At 37.3% G+C, this 18,427-nt stretch overlaps 1 protein-coding gene across 1 annotated transcript; it reads left to right on the plus strand.

Moving 5' to 3' along the window:
* Nucleotides 1–1,378: 1,378 nt before the first annotated feature.
* On the plus strand, nt 1,379–12,524 carry hob (bridge-like lipid transfer protein family member hobbit). The gene is made up of 11 exons (XM_073987718.1): nt 1,379–1,579; nt 1,685–1,811; nt 2,032–2,430; nt 2,490–2,627; nt 2,683–3,024; nt 3,387–3,530; nt 3,590–5,068; nt 5,140–5,283; nt 5,423–7,382; nt 10,048–12,122; nt 12,183–12,524. The coding sequence occupies exons 1-11, from the start codon at nt 1,533–1,535 to the stop codon at nt 12,237–12,239; spliced, it is 6,912 nt and encodes a 2,303-aa protein (XP_073843819.1). The 5' UTR covers nt 1,379–1,532; the 3' UTR covers nt 12,240–12,524.
* Nucleotides 12,525–18,427: the final 5,903 nt, after the last annotated feature.

Below are 18,427 nucleotides of genomic sequence, written 5' to 3' on the forward strand. Positions count from 1 at the left end.
TATTATGTCAAAAATGAAGCAGGAAAGCAAGGCCACCAGGCAAGGCAGCTTATGTAGCTAGGCCTTAAGGGCAATCCAGTTCGAATTTTGCTCAGCCTTCTCTATTCTTTTATTTTTGTTATGTCAGAAATGAAGCAGCAACGCAAGGCAAGCAGTCGAGGTAGCTTATCTACACATGCCTTTAAGGTGCAAACACAATGAAATTCGTCGTTTACTTCACGCTCAATTTCATATAAAAGAATAAAGGGGAGGTTCTACCTAATTAAAATGCGGTATTATATTTCTTTATTCTTTTACATAAAATGAGGCTTAGATAAGCCTGAAAATCTCATTGTTTTTGCACCTTTAAGTCTTGGTCCACACTAGAGCGATTTCATTGAAAAAAATTCATTAAATTAGGCGTTCTTAGATCGAGTTCCATACTACATAAATTTCATGATTTTACTCTACTATGGAACTCGATCTAGAGACGCATAATTTCATGCAATTTTTTCAATAAAATCACGCAAGTGTGGACCGGGACTAATTTTTGTTTTCTGACAAATATTTGATTCATATTTGTTTTCAATCTACAACAACATGAGTTTGCATGGTAGAATAAGAAAAGGTAGCAGCAATACACAGCTGACTGAACTGGGTTGTAACGTTATTGTCAAATTTCATATGACATTTTATACATATATTTCTATTTCGATGTACATTAGGGGCATATATTTTTTGAGAAAAAATATATCATTCGGAAAAAACCATTACTCAGAAAGACTTCTTCATATCAATGATATGTAACCTCCTCCAAGTTCGAACGATAAGCCGCGCAGTAAATCCCCGCTTGTAGAGGCGATACAACGTTTGTTAATATGTGAGGTATTTTGTTAAAATTTAAAAAAAATAAAGCCCTAATAAACATGTGCTTCCTTGATTTCTAAAACAAAACATTGAAACAGCTTCTCCTTTTTCTATGAATTTCCAGCGACCCCAAACTTTTCTGCAAGAATTCTACTTTCTGCGAGAATTTATGCATTTAGTGGAATGATGTGGAAACATAAAACTTTAAAATGTTACGAATTTTCATTCATGTTTTCCAAAATATTCAACCAAATGTGAAAAATTATTAGTTTTTTAAATTCCAATAATTTATAGACATTTCCTTGTATTGTTTACAAATACAACTGGCAGTAACGTTACAAACAAAAACAAATTCCTTTGTGGTTGTTGTTCGAGTTGTATTTGTTGTAGTATTAACTTTACCTTGTATTTGTTCTAGCATGATGAGTTTGGTAGAAATTCGAACGGATTGGAATTGGAATTCGAATCGTTTTGTTTTTCGACCTACCCCATTGTACAAATTTACGTTGGCAAAATGTAATGCACCCTGATTGGATAACGTAACAGCTGTTTGTGTTAACAGCTGATATTTAGAACATGTTCTAAATTAATTAATTATTTTTAACAAACCGTACATTTGTTTACTACGGTTCTTGAAAAAATGTTGCTGGAATTCTTTGTTTTTTTGTTTACTACAAAATTTTGATATGATGTTGATTATATTCTTCGGTCTCCTATTTGTTTTTGTATATTGGTAAGTAGGCTTGAGGCGTCTGTAATGGAAACATAAAAGGCAATAATAGGCGGTGATGAGTAATAGAGTACTTTGTTTATTTACATTTACATATTTTCTTTGTAGGATATTGCCAGCTTTTATAAGTTGGATTCTGGTAAAAAAGTTTCGAATTAAAGTACGCATTGGTCGAATAAATCTTCCCTATTTGGCCTTGAAAAATGTTCACGTCAGCAAAAGTGGTTTTTCTGTGGTAAGTCTTACTGGAAAATATTATTAAGCGTAATTGTTCGATGACGTGTTTCGATACATACACTTGGTCTCGTTGGTCTGACCACAACCCTTTACACCTTTGGGAGCTTTGCATGTGATTCACTAACAGTGATCAGTACAGCCAAATAAACCTTTAAGTTGGACTTGCTCCCTTGCATTTATTAGAAGATGTATAATTAATATCTTGCTTCTTTTTTCAGCAAATTGAAGAAATATGTCTACGCAGTAGTTTCTTTAATACTGAAGTGACAAAACTGGTATCCATTTATATACGCGATATTCGCATCAACAAAGATATACAAACAACAAAAAGCGATGGCTCAACGCCGGAAACGTCTCGCCGTCAATCCAATTTCGGTAGTGATATTGGAGGTGGAAAGGTAGTGCCAGATTTTCGTCATGCTAAAGTTCCACCAAGTATTTTAACTTGTGCTCAATTTATGGCTGTTCATATCAACAATATATCAGTGGTGTTAATGAATAATGATTTCGATCCTGGTTGGTTTATACATGCCACAGCCAAGGAACTTCATTTGGATGGTAGCATTGTACAAAATGCTAAAATACTTTTAATTAATGCTGTTCTTAATGAGGCACAGGTAAGAATTCTATTTTTTATATTGCATTTATACTGTGTTTCATAATTTTATATTTGTAGGCAAAAATGCTTAGACATTGCCCAACACGTAGACAATCTTTGGAAAATGTAAATAAGATTAGACCATGTTTGGGTGAGCTGAGTTTTGATATATCTTTGGATGCCACTATACTTTCACACGGTCAGCTTTCTGTCGATGTAAGTCCTTCTTTCGTTTGGTGTTATTTATTAATGACTTTACACTTTGTTGCAGAAACTTTCCTTGGCTATGAACAACGCCAAAGCGACTATTCACGGTGGTTTATACGAATTCTTAAGTGAAGCCAAAAAACGTACACTACCTCCACAGAATCTTTCCAAAGACAGTTCTAGTAATCTTACTACAAATACCATAACAACCAATCGAAATATTGTTCCTCCTGATCCATTCTCTTCAGCACCGAATTCTAATGAAACATCCTACAATAACGAGTCCTATCATAAGATTGCACCAATAATACCAAAGAATTTTAGTTTCATCATAAAGGCTGCCACATTCTCGGCTGTAAAGGAAAACTCACAAAATGATTTCAGTGCAAAGATGCAATTATTCAGCGTAAGTATTTGTCAAAAATGTAAGAAGCAATAACTTATATGAATATGTATTTACAAAATTTAATTAGTTGAGTTGAGAGACAATGCCTAGTTCCTCGTTGCGAATTAAATCATTTATTAAGTTTTATTTTGATTTTTTACTTAAAATCTAAGTAGCTTCATAAGTTTACACATATTTTAAGACAAATTCGATAATCATTTAGACCAATATTGACAACTCTCGAAGGGAATCGGTGCAAAATCTGCACATCGTAATTTCCCCTACAATTTTTCAACATTTTTCTGTTAAGAGTAGTTTCTGAAATCGAAAATATGCTTACCGGTAATATAACAAGTGCCAAAATTATTTCACATCCTTTTCAGATAACCGGTGATTTTAATTCAAAATCATTTAATGAAGATGCCCATTTACCCACTGTATTTACCAAAGTTACCCTACAACATTTAGATATCGATACAAAATATGAAAAATTACTTTTCATAGAACAATTTACTATAGATTCCATGGTAAGTATATATTTCGAAATGTTAGAACTGTGCAAAAAATAATTTACATTATATTCCAGCTTAAAAATGATATTTTAAATCTCTATGTGAAATTGAAAACCTTCCAAATAATATACAATCATAGCGAGATCTATGACTGGGTACACAATAACTTTCTCTCACGAAAACGTCAGCAACAACAACAGCAACCAATGTTACTGCAGCAAAAATCCCTGCCAGATCATTTGGGTTCGTTGCAGAATGCTTGGCAAGGCTCAAGTAATTCTAAATCCCCCGGCCTTGCGGATAGTGGTAGTAAAAATGGATTACTCGAATGGGTAATGAAACACATTGTCGTAAAAGGCTGTGCCGAACTATGGAATGTTTCAATGCTAATGAAACTGGATGATGACGAGCATGCTGGCATGAGTGTCAGTCATACACGTTTGGTGCTTGAACAAACCGATGAGAAACGAAGTTCGTTGTATAAAACAAAAATATTCAATTTGTTGTTCAATCAACGTCACTGGAGTGTAGAATTAATGATAGAATCATTATGGTGGTCACTGGGAAATTCAATTAATGACACCAATAATCTCAAGAAATCACATTCTCCTGGGTCACCATTCTTTATTGGGGTTAGTTTAGTGAAACTAAGTTCTTATTCAAATGCCACAAAATTGGAAGTATCCATTCACACACTTCGCACGGAGTATAGCATGACATTGGCCACATTTGTTATAAAAACAGTTTCTTGCATTAAACAATATGGTGGCCTCAAGGCAAAGGCAGCTGCGACAAATAAATCCAGTACTATACAACAACAAAAGTCATCCAGCAATCTTTTGATTTCAGCAAAAATCAAAGATATTACGGCATACTTTATAAATCATCACAAAGCCTGTTTGCTGTTGAGCTTTTCCGAAATTGCTTTGGCACGAACTCATCAATTGACCCATCTAAAATTGGAGGAGTTCCAAATGGCAATTATGCGTTCCATGACAGCTTCTTCACTATGTCTTACGGATTTCACCGATATATTTGCAAATTGTAAACTAATACGTTTGGAATATGAAACTCCAGAACAGAAGAGACCAAAGTTATCGGTATATATACCCGGAAGTACCGAAGCCATATGGAATTCCAATTTACACATGCATATCCTAACCTTGGCCAGAGATATGGGAGATTTAAAAGCAAGTCTCGCCTTACCTTCAACACCGAAATCACCAACTGTCACATCAAGTCCCCCAGATAACTCCAAGAAGCTAATTATTGAGTTATCAGCAGAACGAAGTACAATTTTCGAAATAAAATTATCCGAACGACACTCTATGCAATGGTTTGTCGAGAATCTTTTCTTTAGTCGCAAAGAAGGCAATTTTATATCAGCCGAAAATATATTTATAAAAATCGATGATGAGCACATATTCACATTGAAGGATGTGGACATACATTCACTGGCCAAATTGGAAATGTTGACACAAGAACGTTTGAATTGTGAGGGTTTTGTTATGCCAACAAATAAAGTGTGGGTTACCACAATTGGAAGTTTTAAGGTGATTATGAGCTCTTCCAAGCCATTATGACCACAAAGAGAAAATAATGAATTTTATTTAATTATTTACAGGCTATATTCCCATATGACCATGACTTTTATGATGCAGTAAATAATCAATTTGTTTCCCATTTTAAATGGCTGAAACTAGTTCATAATTATAAAAAGAAACCATTTACGGCGAGTTCTCCGTTACCAAGTGATATGGTGATTCAGGTATGTAATTTCTTAACGCTCTTAGACAACTAAAGGTCTAAGTTATTTGCGAGTCTTCTCATCGATTTTGTGGTTATATCAACTGCATTTGTGTCTGAATTATTAAATCATTTTAAATTCCTAATGTTTCCCATTTTAGATTAAAGAATTCCTATTGGAAATCAGTGATGATCCATTTGAAGTCAAACTTCGCGATAACTATGTTCTATTAGTAGATGAATACCTTGAAGGCCTTAAACGTAAAACATTATTTGATAAGAAAATAGCTGAAATCTGTTCGAAGACACTTTTGGTGCCGGCGGGAACGATTGAAAGTCTACATGCAACATTGGTAAAGAAAAATTCGGAAATTTATATACAACGTTCAAAGAAGATACGGGAAAGTGGTCCGGTACGTACACGTCTGCTGGCATGGATTATGAACGATGTAGAAATTATGGCTATGGCTGATCCCTCAATTCATGGAACGGATAATGTAACGAGGATAATGCGAGAAATTGATTCAGATAGTCCGTGGCCAGAGGAAGGTTTGGAATTTACTACACTGTGGTGCCGCAACGTTCATGTCAGTTGTTCAGAATGGAAATTCATGCTAAGAGATTTCCCCCAACCCATGTTCTATGTGAAAACAATGAGTCTCTTTGGCACATTGTGTGGTGCGGAACAGGCGGCATCGAAGCGTGCCAAACGTGATGTCTACATTGATGTTGGTGAACCATTCGGCACGGATGTGGTACAACGCAGCATGACGGCTTTAAAGTTCTATCATGACTTCAATTGTGATTTGGAATTTTGTAGTTATGCATTTGGCCCATGTTGGGAACCAGTAATGGCCCAGTGTAATTTAAGTTTTGAAAAAATATCGGCTCCTTCTAAAGATCCCAGTCCGCCCCTGCCCTTTTGGGATAAAATGCGTCTACTCTTCCATGGACGTTTAACAATGATCGTTAAGCAGTTTACGGTTTTGTTGCATGCCTCATTGGATCCCTATAACACCACCGAAGAAATGGAATTAACCTGGAACAATGCTGGCATTGTATGGACAAATGCAAAAATAATGTTTCGTGGTGAATTGAATGTTACAGTTAGGACAGCTTCGCGTTATGATGATTGTCGCCTCTTGCATTTCCCCCATTTGAAGTTGACTTTTAAATTGAATTGGATTTGCCTGGCCAATCCCAATGATCATCATGCAGTAATGCCTTGTGCCCCAGACAAATTGCCAGAATACTCTAGCAATCAGGTGCATGACTCTTTTCGGGCCTTCCGTTCGATAAGTTTAAATATATGGATATCATTTGAAACCAAATCAAAACCCGGTGTTGACATAGAATATGATATACCTAGCTTGGTATTATATGGCAGTACTTTGCGATGGTTTGAGAGTTTGAAACTTATTCTATCTGGTGTTACGCGACCCACACGCCGGGGTCCAGTTTTCGATAATGTAAGGCCACGCAAAAAACAACTCAGTCGCCACTACAAAAAGGCGAATTTGCAAATGAGTTTGCATCGTTTCCAGGTGCTGTATTGGATGTCGCATGCCCGTCACAAAGGCTTCCAATTAAATGGTGGACGTGTTTCCTTTAGTTCGGAATATCTTTTGTCTCTCTCACCCATAGACGATGGGTTAATACACCGTCCACGAGCTGATTGGTCCACAGTGTATATGAATTGTGAATTGAATGATGCCGAAATTTGGCTGAAAAGTATTGAACCTGAAAAATTCGATAGTTCCTCAGAGAATATTGCCAATGCCGATAATGTTAATAAGGTGCGTTTTTATTTTCTCAGTGTTGGACGTGTCTCGTATGGCCGTGAAGCTCTTATACAATCAAACAACGATGAAGAATCAACAAAAACTAAAACCACCACACCAACACATAAATTGGTGGTGTACGATTTAAAAGGTGCTTGGACAAAAAATAATCGTGATGTTGCCTTTGCGTTATTCGATTCATTTATGAAATCTCAAAAGCTGAAAAACAACCTTTCAACGGAGGCGGTTAAAAGTTATCGCAAGGAGGGAAATTCAACTCTGATGAAAAATAAACGCAGTGACAGTACATTGCCCAGTACAACGGCGGAGGTTTTACCGAGTAAGTAGTCCCTTTTTTATATTTTACAAAGTTAGTCACTTCTGAACACAGGTGCAACACAAAATGTATAACTAGAGCAGATTATAAAAGACAGTTGAAAATTTTCAGATTCTTGTAACGAGGGAGGCAACATAATAAGAAATGCTCGAAGCAAGATTTTAGGAATATGTCTTCGGTATTATTACCCTTCTATATCCAGAAAGGCGGTTTCTATCTACTTTCCCTTTATGTTGTTGTTGTAGCAGCATGTAACCTACGTAGAAGGATAGGACTGGCAGCCGCTGGCCGAAACACTATTGTTTCGTGACAATCCTGTACGTAAGAACCCGTTGCCGTGGGATTGTTCCCTTTATGTTAATCGGGCAGAGTTACTGATCTTTGTAGAATCTAATTGCGGCCTAATTTCAAGATCCAGAACCTTTTCCACTGACTTCAATAGAAATAGTAGAAATTGTAAGGTGAAAGCTGAAAATCTCCCATTGAATTATTGGGAACCTAGTTGTTCAATCAGCTGTTCATCCTCTTCAGAAGGAAAGATTATTATCCCCGTCAGGGAATCAATATTGGCGCGATACATCTGGAGATGTTGAGTGGAGTTATCCACAGGAATTAAACATCCCATCATGCTGGGCGTATTTGAACGGAGCCTCGTTGATACCTTGGCGTCTCATCGTAGTATGGACTTAGTTCTCAAGTCCGTGCCATCATAATGGAGAACTATGCCCTTCCTCCTTTCATCAATGACGTATGCATCTTACAGATGAAAACTCTAATAAATATCCCAAATCGAATGCATGACAATACTGGAGAAACCCTGACTGCGGTGAAACGGTATTTCCGTGGGGGACGAACAACACGTTCCCAATAACGAAGTTGTCAAGGATGATCTGGCTGAATAAAGCAGACATCTTCTAGCCCTTCTGTACAGACGACGGCCCTGGGTCTCAGCCACAGTAGTGCTGTGGTTGGGGCCGAGAACAGTTTATCAGATGACGACCTCGAGACCACAGTCGTTCCAGCGTCTGTAGTTGTCAGTAAACTGGCCCTGGCGGTGGAAACAGGACCGTCCATTGGCCGAAGACGATATAACTTGCCTCCCGAAGCCGGACTCTACTGAGGATGGAACCCCGACCAATAACTTTGGTCGATAACCGCCTCAGCTAGCTATACAAATCAGTTATCTGAAAAGAAGAGGCCGTGCCGTAGGTCGATGCACTAATCCCGGAAGTACATCGAGGGTTCCCTTCATCCATCAATCTTAAAGTGGTGAGCAACTCAACCTTACATACCAAAATAGAAATCCTGAACTTAATAAGTTCTGCCTTCTCATATCGATGTCCGAAGATGCTAAACGCCCCTAAACGCTAACTAGAAGAGATGTTTACTTGGCCAACGCCCCACAAATGATTCACCACTTTTGACTACAATACCCACCCACTTCAAGGTAGGCTTAGCCACCGCACAGGCGGAACACCCCACAAAGTCGAAGGATACCAAGTCAAGGGGGATGAATCAACAACAGGTTAAGTCAGGGATGCCAAAAGCTAGGCCTGTTCACCTGACCGTGTGGTTCCTACCGAAACCAACCCTTCTTCATCAAATGACACGGTGAAGGAGTTAGGTCAACGAAGCTAAGAGACCCAACCCGAGCCAGAACTCCAAACCTTCTACCTCCTCTGCCTGTTATCAAAATGATGAGAGCAGGGGTCCACCAAACCGGTTGGGATTTCCACTCCGGATAGGTAATTGGGAATTCTTTTTGACTCCAAGTATAAAGATTTGGAAAGTGTCATCCTGTGATCCAAAAAGAACACTTTTCCGATACTCTCCATATCTTAATATCAGAGTCGTTCTTGTAAGTGACGGTTATATCAATTAGCTCCCTCATGTTCTATTAACTGGGTTTAAATTGGCTACCCGCTATTAAAATTTCAACACGTTCCGAGAAGTGGCTTTAAACTGGATTTAAGAGCAAAGTATTGAACATTGTGGAGGAGGTACTTGAAGGAATGGAACGCCATAGTTCATCCTGGAATTTGTTTTGTTTCATTCTCACCGATAGTTGTCGTGTCGATAAGTTTTTTTTATGTCCTCGGGACATTTTGTTAGGAAGTATGTTAGTAAGTATGGCCAACGCCCCACAAATGATTCACCACTTTTGACTACAACACCCACCCACTTCAAGGTAGGCTTAGCCACCGCACAGGCGGAACACCCCACAAAGTCGAAGGATACCAAGTCGAAGGGGATGAATCAACAACAGGTTAAGTCAGGGATGCCAAAAGCTAGGCCTGTTCACCTGACCGTGTGGTTCCTACCGAAACCAACCCTTCTTCATCAAATGACACGGTGAAGGAGTTAGGTCAACGAAGCTAAGAGACCCAACCCAACACGTTGCGAGAAGTGGCTTTAAACTGGATTTAAGAGCAGAGTATTGAACATTGTGGAGGAGGTACTTGAAGGAATGGAACGCCATAGTTCATCCTGGAATTTGTTTTGTTTTTTGTTTTTGGAGTCATTCTCACCGATAGTTGTCGTGTGCATAAGTTTTTTTTATGTCCTCGGGTCATTTTGTTAGGAAGTATGGGCTTGGTCATAAAAAAAGTTGTAAACAACAGCACAACGACCACTTTCTGTAAAAATTTCTCAATTTTTTTACTTGCAGTTACGACCACTAACACAACCATCAATAAACCCCAACCGGCGGCTAGTCATGCAACGGCAATGTTGCAACAACTTATAGCCGAAGCTGATCATAAATTCAATGTTTATAGCGATGATCAAACAACACAATCTCGCGAGTTACAACTGCAGGGTTTGCAAGCATGTTCGGCTCATGATGTGATACACGAAAACTGGTCCATATCCCTGGTGAACTCACAAGTTTTACTCAAAGGTTCAGAGACATCAGGCTATGTGATTATAAGTGCTGCCAAGGCGGAAATATTACAACGTGTACATCGTCCGGTTTGGCGTGATCGTTCATTGGTATCGAAAACCACATGGAAGGGATTGTTGGAATGCATGCAGTACTATGCCACTGTTAGCGCCGGAGAACATGATTCTCTCTTGGAAAGGGAAATTATGTGGTTGACAGTGGACAACATTCAAGACAAAGATGATGCGGTGATAAACGATTTGCCTGACATTCCCCATTTGGTTGGTAGCGGGCGCAGTGTGGGTGGTGTGGTCAGTGAAACAGTGGGTGCCTCATCTAGTGAAAATTCCGGTGGCCATCAACCCATACAATTGCAACGTATTGTCTCTCGATGTAAGTGTGAATTTTTCTATGTCAGTTATGGTGACACCGTGGATCCAAATGCAATAACCGACATGCCACCGCCGCCATCGGAAGAAACTCTCTCACCCTGGGAAAGACAAGACGATCCGATGGATGCTTTTACCCTAATGCATCACGATTTGGATGTATGCACGAATTCATTGCAATATGCCATGATTTTGGATATAGTCAACAATCTTCTACTCTATGTGGAACCGCAAAGAAAACAGGCTTTAGAAAAACTGGCCCGTATGCGTTTCCAGTTGCAACTGCATTCCACAGAAGATCAAAAGCGACCCATACAGCAAAAGCAGACACTCATACGTAGTCTTCTAATGAAGATACGTTCATTGGAAAAGGACATACATTTCATAAGTCAAAGGGCCGATGAAAGTGATACCATGGAATGGAAAGTGGAATACGATCGTGTACAAAGACTCATACGCGATAGTAAAGAAGAGCTGAATACCCTGAGTGAGGAATTGGATAGCATGTTGTTGTGCTATAAAGAGACCCAACTGTCGCAGTTGAGCAAAATATCAAATGTACGTTCGGACAAAACTGTGAACATTGTAAGGGCCAATGAGATATGCTTTAAGAGGGCCCAGTGGCGTCTAACCGAAACGGATGGTCAAATTGGTATTGCCGATTTGGTGCTAAGTGGTTTCTTGTATACCAAAAAATCGAAGAGTGATGATTCGGTGGAACATCTTTTGGAATTGGGTAATATACGCATGAACAACCTGATACCTCGTGAAATTTATCGAGAAGTTTTAGTGCCCACCGAAATACAAAAGGACATGCCAGTTGATACTCATAAACGTGTGTTGCGTGTATTTTGCCGCGAAAAACCACCCGTGGGCGGTGTATCCGTTAAGGAGCATTTCGAAATAAATGTAGCCCCCATAACGATAGCCATAACAAAGAAGTTCTATTCAACAATGTTGAAATTCTGTTTTCCCGATAGAGATGCCTCCGAAACCGAGGCTGTCGATGATTTAGAAGAAAATTCCTCCGGTTCCTCGTCATCATCAAATGTCCAAAAATCCTCCAAGAAACAAGCAAAAGCAAAGAAATCCTCCAAGGATTCAGAGTTTTATGTGAAAATCGAAAAAGACGATGTTGAGAAAATGAAGGAGCGTGCTGAGAAGAACAAATTGTTTATATATATTAAAATTCCCGAGGTACCAGTACGTGTCAGCTACAAGGGCAACAAAGAGAAGAATTTGGAAGATATTACCGACTTCTCTTTGGTTATACCCACACTGGAATATCATAATGTAACATGGACATGGTTGGATTTGTTAATGGCCATGAAATCGGTTAGCCGCAAAGTTATTGTATCACAGGCCATTAAACAAAAACTGCAAATACGGAGACCGGCAACAACAAATCAAAGTGAATTCTCGTCACCACCCGAGGAGGATAAGGCTGTATTGTTGTTTGGAAATCGTTTGGCGGTAAGTAGAAGTTTAGAATATTCTCATTTACTATTCTAATAATTTTTCTTTTATTTACAGGGTGAAAATCGTAGCCAACGTAAAGGTGTTTTTAAATTTACATCAAGCAATAAATAATAATTGTTAAGAATATAAGAAAGAATAAAAAACAATAGTATTATTATAAAAATTCCCAGCACATTGCTTTTCCCATTGAGTTTGTGTTACATTTTACAAAATTTAGTGTTTCAATATTCCAATCAAATAAATACATGACTTCTTATGTGTATGTCGCCTATTTTTAGTGCTATTTATTCTATGATTTAGTTTGGCTTGTTTTCAAAAAGAAAAATCATAAATTTTTCTTACAGTGAAAATGTTATTATTTAAAAATATTAATAAAAAATGAAAATTAATTGAAAACTATTGTGTGGAGACATTTTTTTTTAATAGCACATAACTACACGAATCACAGACAAGGAAAACATTCTCCCATTTCCATGGCGGCCGGTTCTATGTATTTGATTGACTCGGAGGACTCGGACACTTATGTGTTTGTATTAGTAAATTTGGGCTTGACTCTAGTGAGTTAGGGTTATTGTGAGGGTCCTGCGGTCTCCTGAGTGTTAAATAATGAGACCTAGTAGTTAAGTACACTACTACCAGACCAGATGGTTGCTGACACCACTAAGGTTCTAGGAAGGATGAGGCGTGATGGGAAACCAGGTTTTCTGTCACGACTAAGCTTCTGATGGCTAGTGTAAACACCCCCTTAGTAAATGTACGGTTGGTGGCGCGAATAGATCTTTATAGTTCGATTTTTTATTCACGAGCAAATACTCGATCGGATCGAAATCAGTAATTAGGCCCCAGGCCTTCCTGATAGGCTTGTTGATCTAGAGGTTCTCGATTGTACATTTGGACCTCTCTCTCTCCAGATCATGAAGATCCTGACGTGCTTGGGAGGAGAAGCCTGTCCACTAGATCGTGATAGGGATGTTCACGACGGTAACATCTAAGCTGGGTCTACATCGACAACATGGCTGACTTCCGAAACGTAAGTTACTTTGTATTCGTGCATGAGACTAGGGGTTCTAACCCCCCGTTTATACATGCAAGTGACAGTTCGAAAAATACCAACACACTCACACATATTCACTGCCACACCAACTATCAATCTCCCTGCAAGCAAAAACTATCGCGGAAGTGACTTAGGCGTGTCGCTCAGGGCGATGAAAACAGTCGCGGCGATAGTCGCAGAAGTCACCCTGAAGTGACCTCCGTTGTGAAGAAATGAACCACGCCGGCGTGTCGTCTTGGAAGTCACTCCAGCGACACTTCTAGAAGATCATTTCCGCGATAGTTCTAGAAATTACAAAAATATTTTTTTATTTTTTTTTTCTATTTATTTTTATTTTTTATTTTTACTTATTTTTTTATTTCTCCTCTCTTTTAGAGAAATTATTCTTAGCAATTTCTGCCTACATTAATTTTGTCATTTTAAAAATGTGATGTATTGTTGCCTGACCTGGGAAGCGAATCCGGACCTTCAGAGTGCAAAGCGAGTATGCTTACCACTGCACCACCGTCTCATATAATCATCAGATAGAAAATGTTCTATACAGTTGAACCTCGATTATCCGTGAATCGATTATCCGGGAACCTCCATTATCCGGGATAGAAAAGAAATGTTGGTCTTTTTTTCCATTTCCTATATTTTTCGTTATAAACTTTATTACCCTACACATTTTTCAATAAGTTTAATTAAGCACACAAAAGGTAGACAAAAGAAAACTGGAAATTCTCCCATATTACACAATTTGTATATTAATGGGACAAAGTCAATTCAGATGAATCTGATGATGGTATTATGTATCCTTCGAAAATTTTGTAGATTACCTTTAGAAATATAACAAAAATTGCTGACTCTATTATTACTGTACAATACTATGACCTTTTTACTTAAAAATATGTTCAAAAACTCCATAAAAACATTGCCTCCATTATCCGTGAAAATCGATTATGTATCCGTAATGCCTCCGGTCCCGACCATCACGGATAATCGAGGTCCGACTGTATTTGTTCAAATGTGTTGAATCATTAGGCCCATACCTATATACGGACGTATACCCAGGGCGTGTGTGGTGAAAAAAGTAGAACACAGGTATTCTTATGAGAACTACCGAAATACGTCGAGCGTATACTTTTTGTAAGTTGAAAAAGTTTAACTTTGACAGGACGTTATTGTTTGTATGTGTGTGTGTGTTTTGTATTTTAAAAACAAAAGCCCAACAAAACATGAAATACAATTCATTGCAAAGGAAAATTATTTGTTTTACGAATGAAAACATTTAAGTAAGTTTCGGTCGCGGATTTTGTGTGTTTAAATGTGATTTGGGACTCAACGTATTTGTGTAATACGGACGCTCAGAGAACGTCGTTTTGGTAGGTTGGTGAAATATTTGTGTACGTCCCGTTGTTATTTAGGTTTAGCAGTTAAATAAATGATAAATGATTCGATATAGAACATTCAAACCTACCGGTTGTTTCTAAAGTCGAAAAAAAAAAAAAAATAATTTGAAAAACTTGTTATTTGCGTGGAAAAAATTTCTAGAAATCCTCTGAATTATCAAAAATGACTTATTTCTCTTTAATTTGGCTTTTTTCCAATATGGAAGAACTTGTCAAGGACCCGCATTCGGGGGCACGGCCCCAATTGAATCGATAATAGCAAAAAATCCCATCAATTGTGTACATCCGACTAATATTGAAGATCAGAATTCTCCTGCTCTTCTTTCCCAATGTGGCACATTAACATCTGGCAAATCAGTGGAAAAACTTATTGCTAAAAAAGATGCAATTATCTCTAAATCACTGCAAAAGGAAAATTCAGGAGATTTTCAGTTGATGAAAGTAGGAAATTATTTTCCAACGAATCTGTCTAGTAAATCGAATTTTGGAAGTACGGATACAATAACTTCCATTTTGTCTTCTGAAGCTATGGATCATGATAATTTGAAAATCAATGGTGATGAAACATTTACAACTGTCAAACACAAGAAATTTAAACGGGATGATGCTGGCAAAATCGTTACTTCTAGAAAACGAAAGTTTAACATGGAGGGGAATTCCGTGAGACAAACTTCTTCTTCTAATAGATTTTCTATATTAGGCAATATGGATATTGAATCTGATAATAACATAGCTAAAAACACACTTCCTGTAACTTCCAAAACGAGTGATGCTCAAAAAACCTCTCCCTTAATTGTAAAGGGATCCGCCACGAAATCGTTTTGTCCGCCTATTTTCATGCGAAATATTAATTCCTTAATTGCTAACTTAAAAGCCAAGAACGTTGCCTTCAGGATTAAGAATAAATCAGGAGGTAGAAGTAAACTATATTTAACTGATACCAATGCGCACACTGAAATGATGCAATTGCTTAAGGGAAAGGGCTTTGATTCATATTTTTACACTCCTAAAGAGTTAAAACGCCAAACTGTTATTTGTAGGGGTTTATATTATAAAACGAACCTTATAGATATTAAACAAGATATCGACGAAATTTCTCCTAACACTGCAGAGTCAGTTACGAAATTTTCTACCGATTATTCAAGGAAAAAAGGGTTTGACACGGGCCTTTTCTTGATCACCTTAAAAGCAGGAGCATTGCTTACTAATATCACAAGCATTAAGGAAATTTTGGGTCAAACGGTTACTTTTGAGAAACCTAAAGTAAATTCGAAAATTCCCCAATGTTGGAGGTGCCAACAATGGAGTCATTTTTCTAAAAATTGTAACAGACCTTTTGTCTTAAGTGTGATCAATCACACGCCCCTGGCGAATGCTCATTTAAATCTGATGGCGGTCTTCAACCATTCTGTGTTAATTGTAAAGAACGAGGGCATCCTTCTAATTACAGCGTTTGTAAAGCCTATGAAAATTCCTGTGCTATGCGTAATGAACATATAAATGAGCAAAAGTCGCGTAACCTGTTGGCAACTAATATTGTAGATAAGGCTTGTCAAAATGCTGTAGGTCAATCATATGCAAGTTTTTTTTTTTTTTAAAATCTGACTCTAACCAGTCTCAGTCTAAAAATCTCAATTCGTCACTAATTTCGGATTTTATGAGTATTGCTAAACAGTTCCTTGAGCCTGAGGAACCTACTTTGGAGCAACAGATAATGACATTTATGAAGAAGTATAAGACAATGTCTAAAGAGGAAGCTAACGCTGAATGCATAAGAAACTTGAAGACTATTGAGTCTCAATATGGCCCGTAGAAATTTACATATTGTTACATTTAATGTCAGATCTTTAATAGATCGTTCTAGAAGAGTTGAATTAAATTCTATTATGACTAACTACAAAGTAGATATAGCTTTTTTGCAAGAATTACACTTGCGTAATAACACTTTTTCACTCTTGGATAATTACTCAGTAATTTACGATAAAAGCCCTTTAGGAGTTGCGATCGCATTTAAAAAATCCCTTTCTTTTAGAAGAATTTGTATCCCGGGACATAACTTCTTAAGCGTTTTTGCAGTTGTGGATGTCAAATACAATGGAGCCAATAAGAAATTTATTGTAGGTTCTCTTTACTTCCCCAGCAATTATAATCGTTTAGAAATTGTAAATGGTTTGAATGCAATTTTACGATATGCCGAGAGTTTTGACGGTCTAATCTTAGGAGGAGACCTAAATGCGAAAAATATTTCCTGGGGTGATGCTGATAACAATTACAATGGTTGCATTCTGTTGAATTGGTTGCAGAACGAACCCCTTTCTGTTTCAAGGATTTGTGATTTGCATCCTTCTTTTCCCTCTGGTCCTTCGCACTTAGATCATTTCGTAATAAGTAATAACATTATTGACAGTTTGAGTATAAACTATAAAACGTCAACATTGCCTACTCTTTCGGATCATCTCCCATTGAGTATTAACATTGTCTTATCGGACTTTGATTTTATATATAAAAATCCAAGAACGTTTACTTCTTTTATGAACACCAACTGGGTAGTTTTCAAAAATGATGTTAGTAGCGCAATTTCAGCGAACATGCCTCCGAAAAATCGAAATTTATCTAACCAGGAGATTGATTATTATATAGAAAAATTTGAGACATCAGTAAATTGAGTTTCTTCCAGCCACTCCGAACAAATTGAAATTTCCAATAAAAAATTTGTTCCATCGGAGAAAGTTAAAAAAAACTCTTAAAAACTAAATATAGGTGGCAAAAGGACTTGAAAAATATTTATTCTCGTAACCTTTATCGCAGGCGTCCTGATTATCTACTTACTTCAAAACAAATTGAACTTATTTCGGTAATAATAAAAGAGCAAATAAATATAGAGCAAGCCAAAGCGTTTAATAGCCGCCTTGCTAAAATTAAACCTGGTCCCTCAACATACAAAGACATTTACAATATTATTGGTCGTTCTAATCGCGCTTCTATTAAAACAGTAGCCGTCAATGGGTTAGAAATCGAAGGTACTTATCGTCAGCTAGTTGTTTTAAAATACCATTTTCAAGCCGTTTTTAATTCTCCATCTCGCGTCAGAAATGCTGATGGTGTTGACGATACTATTAATCAAGTCATGTCAAATATTCCACTTTCAATTGCAACATTTAACGATGAGTGTGACGTGGCAAACGACCTTGATAGTTCCTTGTTCACTTCCAAAATTCTATGAACAATAAAAAATCTGCAGGTATAGACAACATTTCAATTTTTCTAATTAAAAAATTTCCAGAAGAGGCGTATGAACTTTTAGCTTTTATTTATAATAACTGTTTTAATAACTCCTATTTTCCAAATTCATGGAAAATTGCTAAAATACTACCGATTCAGAAACAACGTGGTAACAATGACGTAACTGCATTGAGACCCATTTCTCTGCTTCCAAATTTAGGAAAATTATTTGAAAAAGTTATTAAAATAAAATTGAACTTAAGTGTTACCAGTAGTTTTATTCCAGAATGTCAATTTGGGTTTAAGAAAGGAAATTCAACACTACATCCTCTTCTTAAATTTACAAGCGATGTTGTTCAACATTTGAGGGAACGTAAGTGTACAATTGCGGTTTCACTTGATGTTGAAAAAGCATTTGATAGGGCCGATCATAAGGGCATATTGTATAAAATGGTAAGAATAGGTTTTCCAAATTCTTTGAACAAGCTTGTCCAAAGTTTTTTTTAAAAATAGGAAATTCTGTGTTTTGCATAACAATGAATTGTCATCTATGGGGGATATAACCTCACGAATTTGGTGATTCGAAGGGAATATTATATGCCGATGATTCGTTACTTTACGCGCACCATGAA

The sequence above is a fragment of the Musca autumnalis genome, unplaced genomic scaffold, assembly GCF_047663935.1.
Source record: "Musca autumnalis isolate F117 unplaced genomic scaffold, ASM4766393v1 scaffold_4, whole genome shotgun sequence".
Classification (NCBI taxonomy): domain Eukaryota; kingdom Metazoa; phylum Arthropoda; class Insecta; order Diptera; family Muscidae; genus Musca; species Musca autumnalis.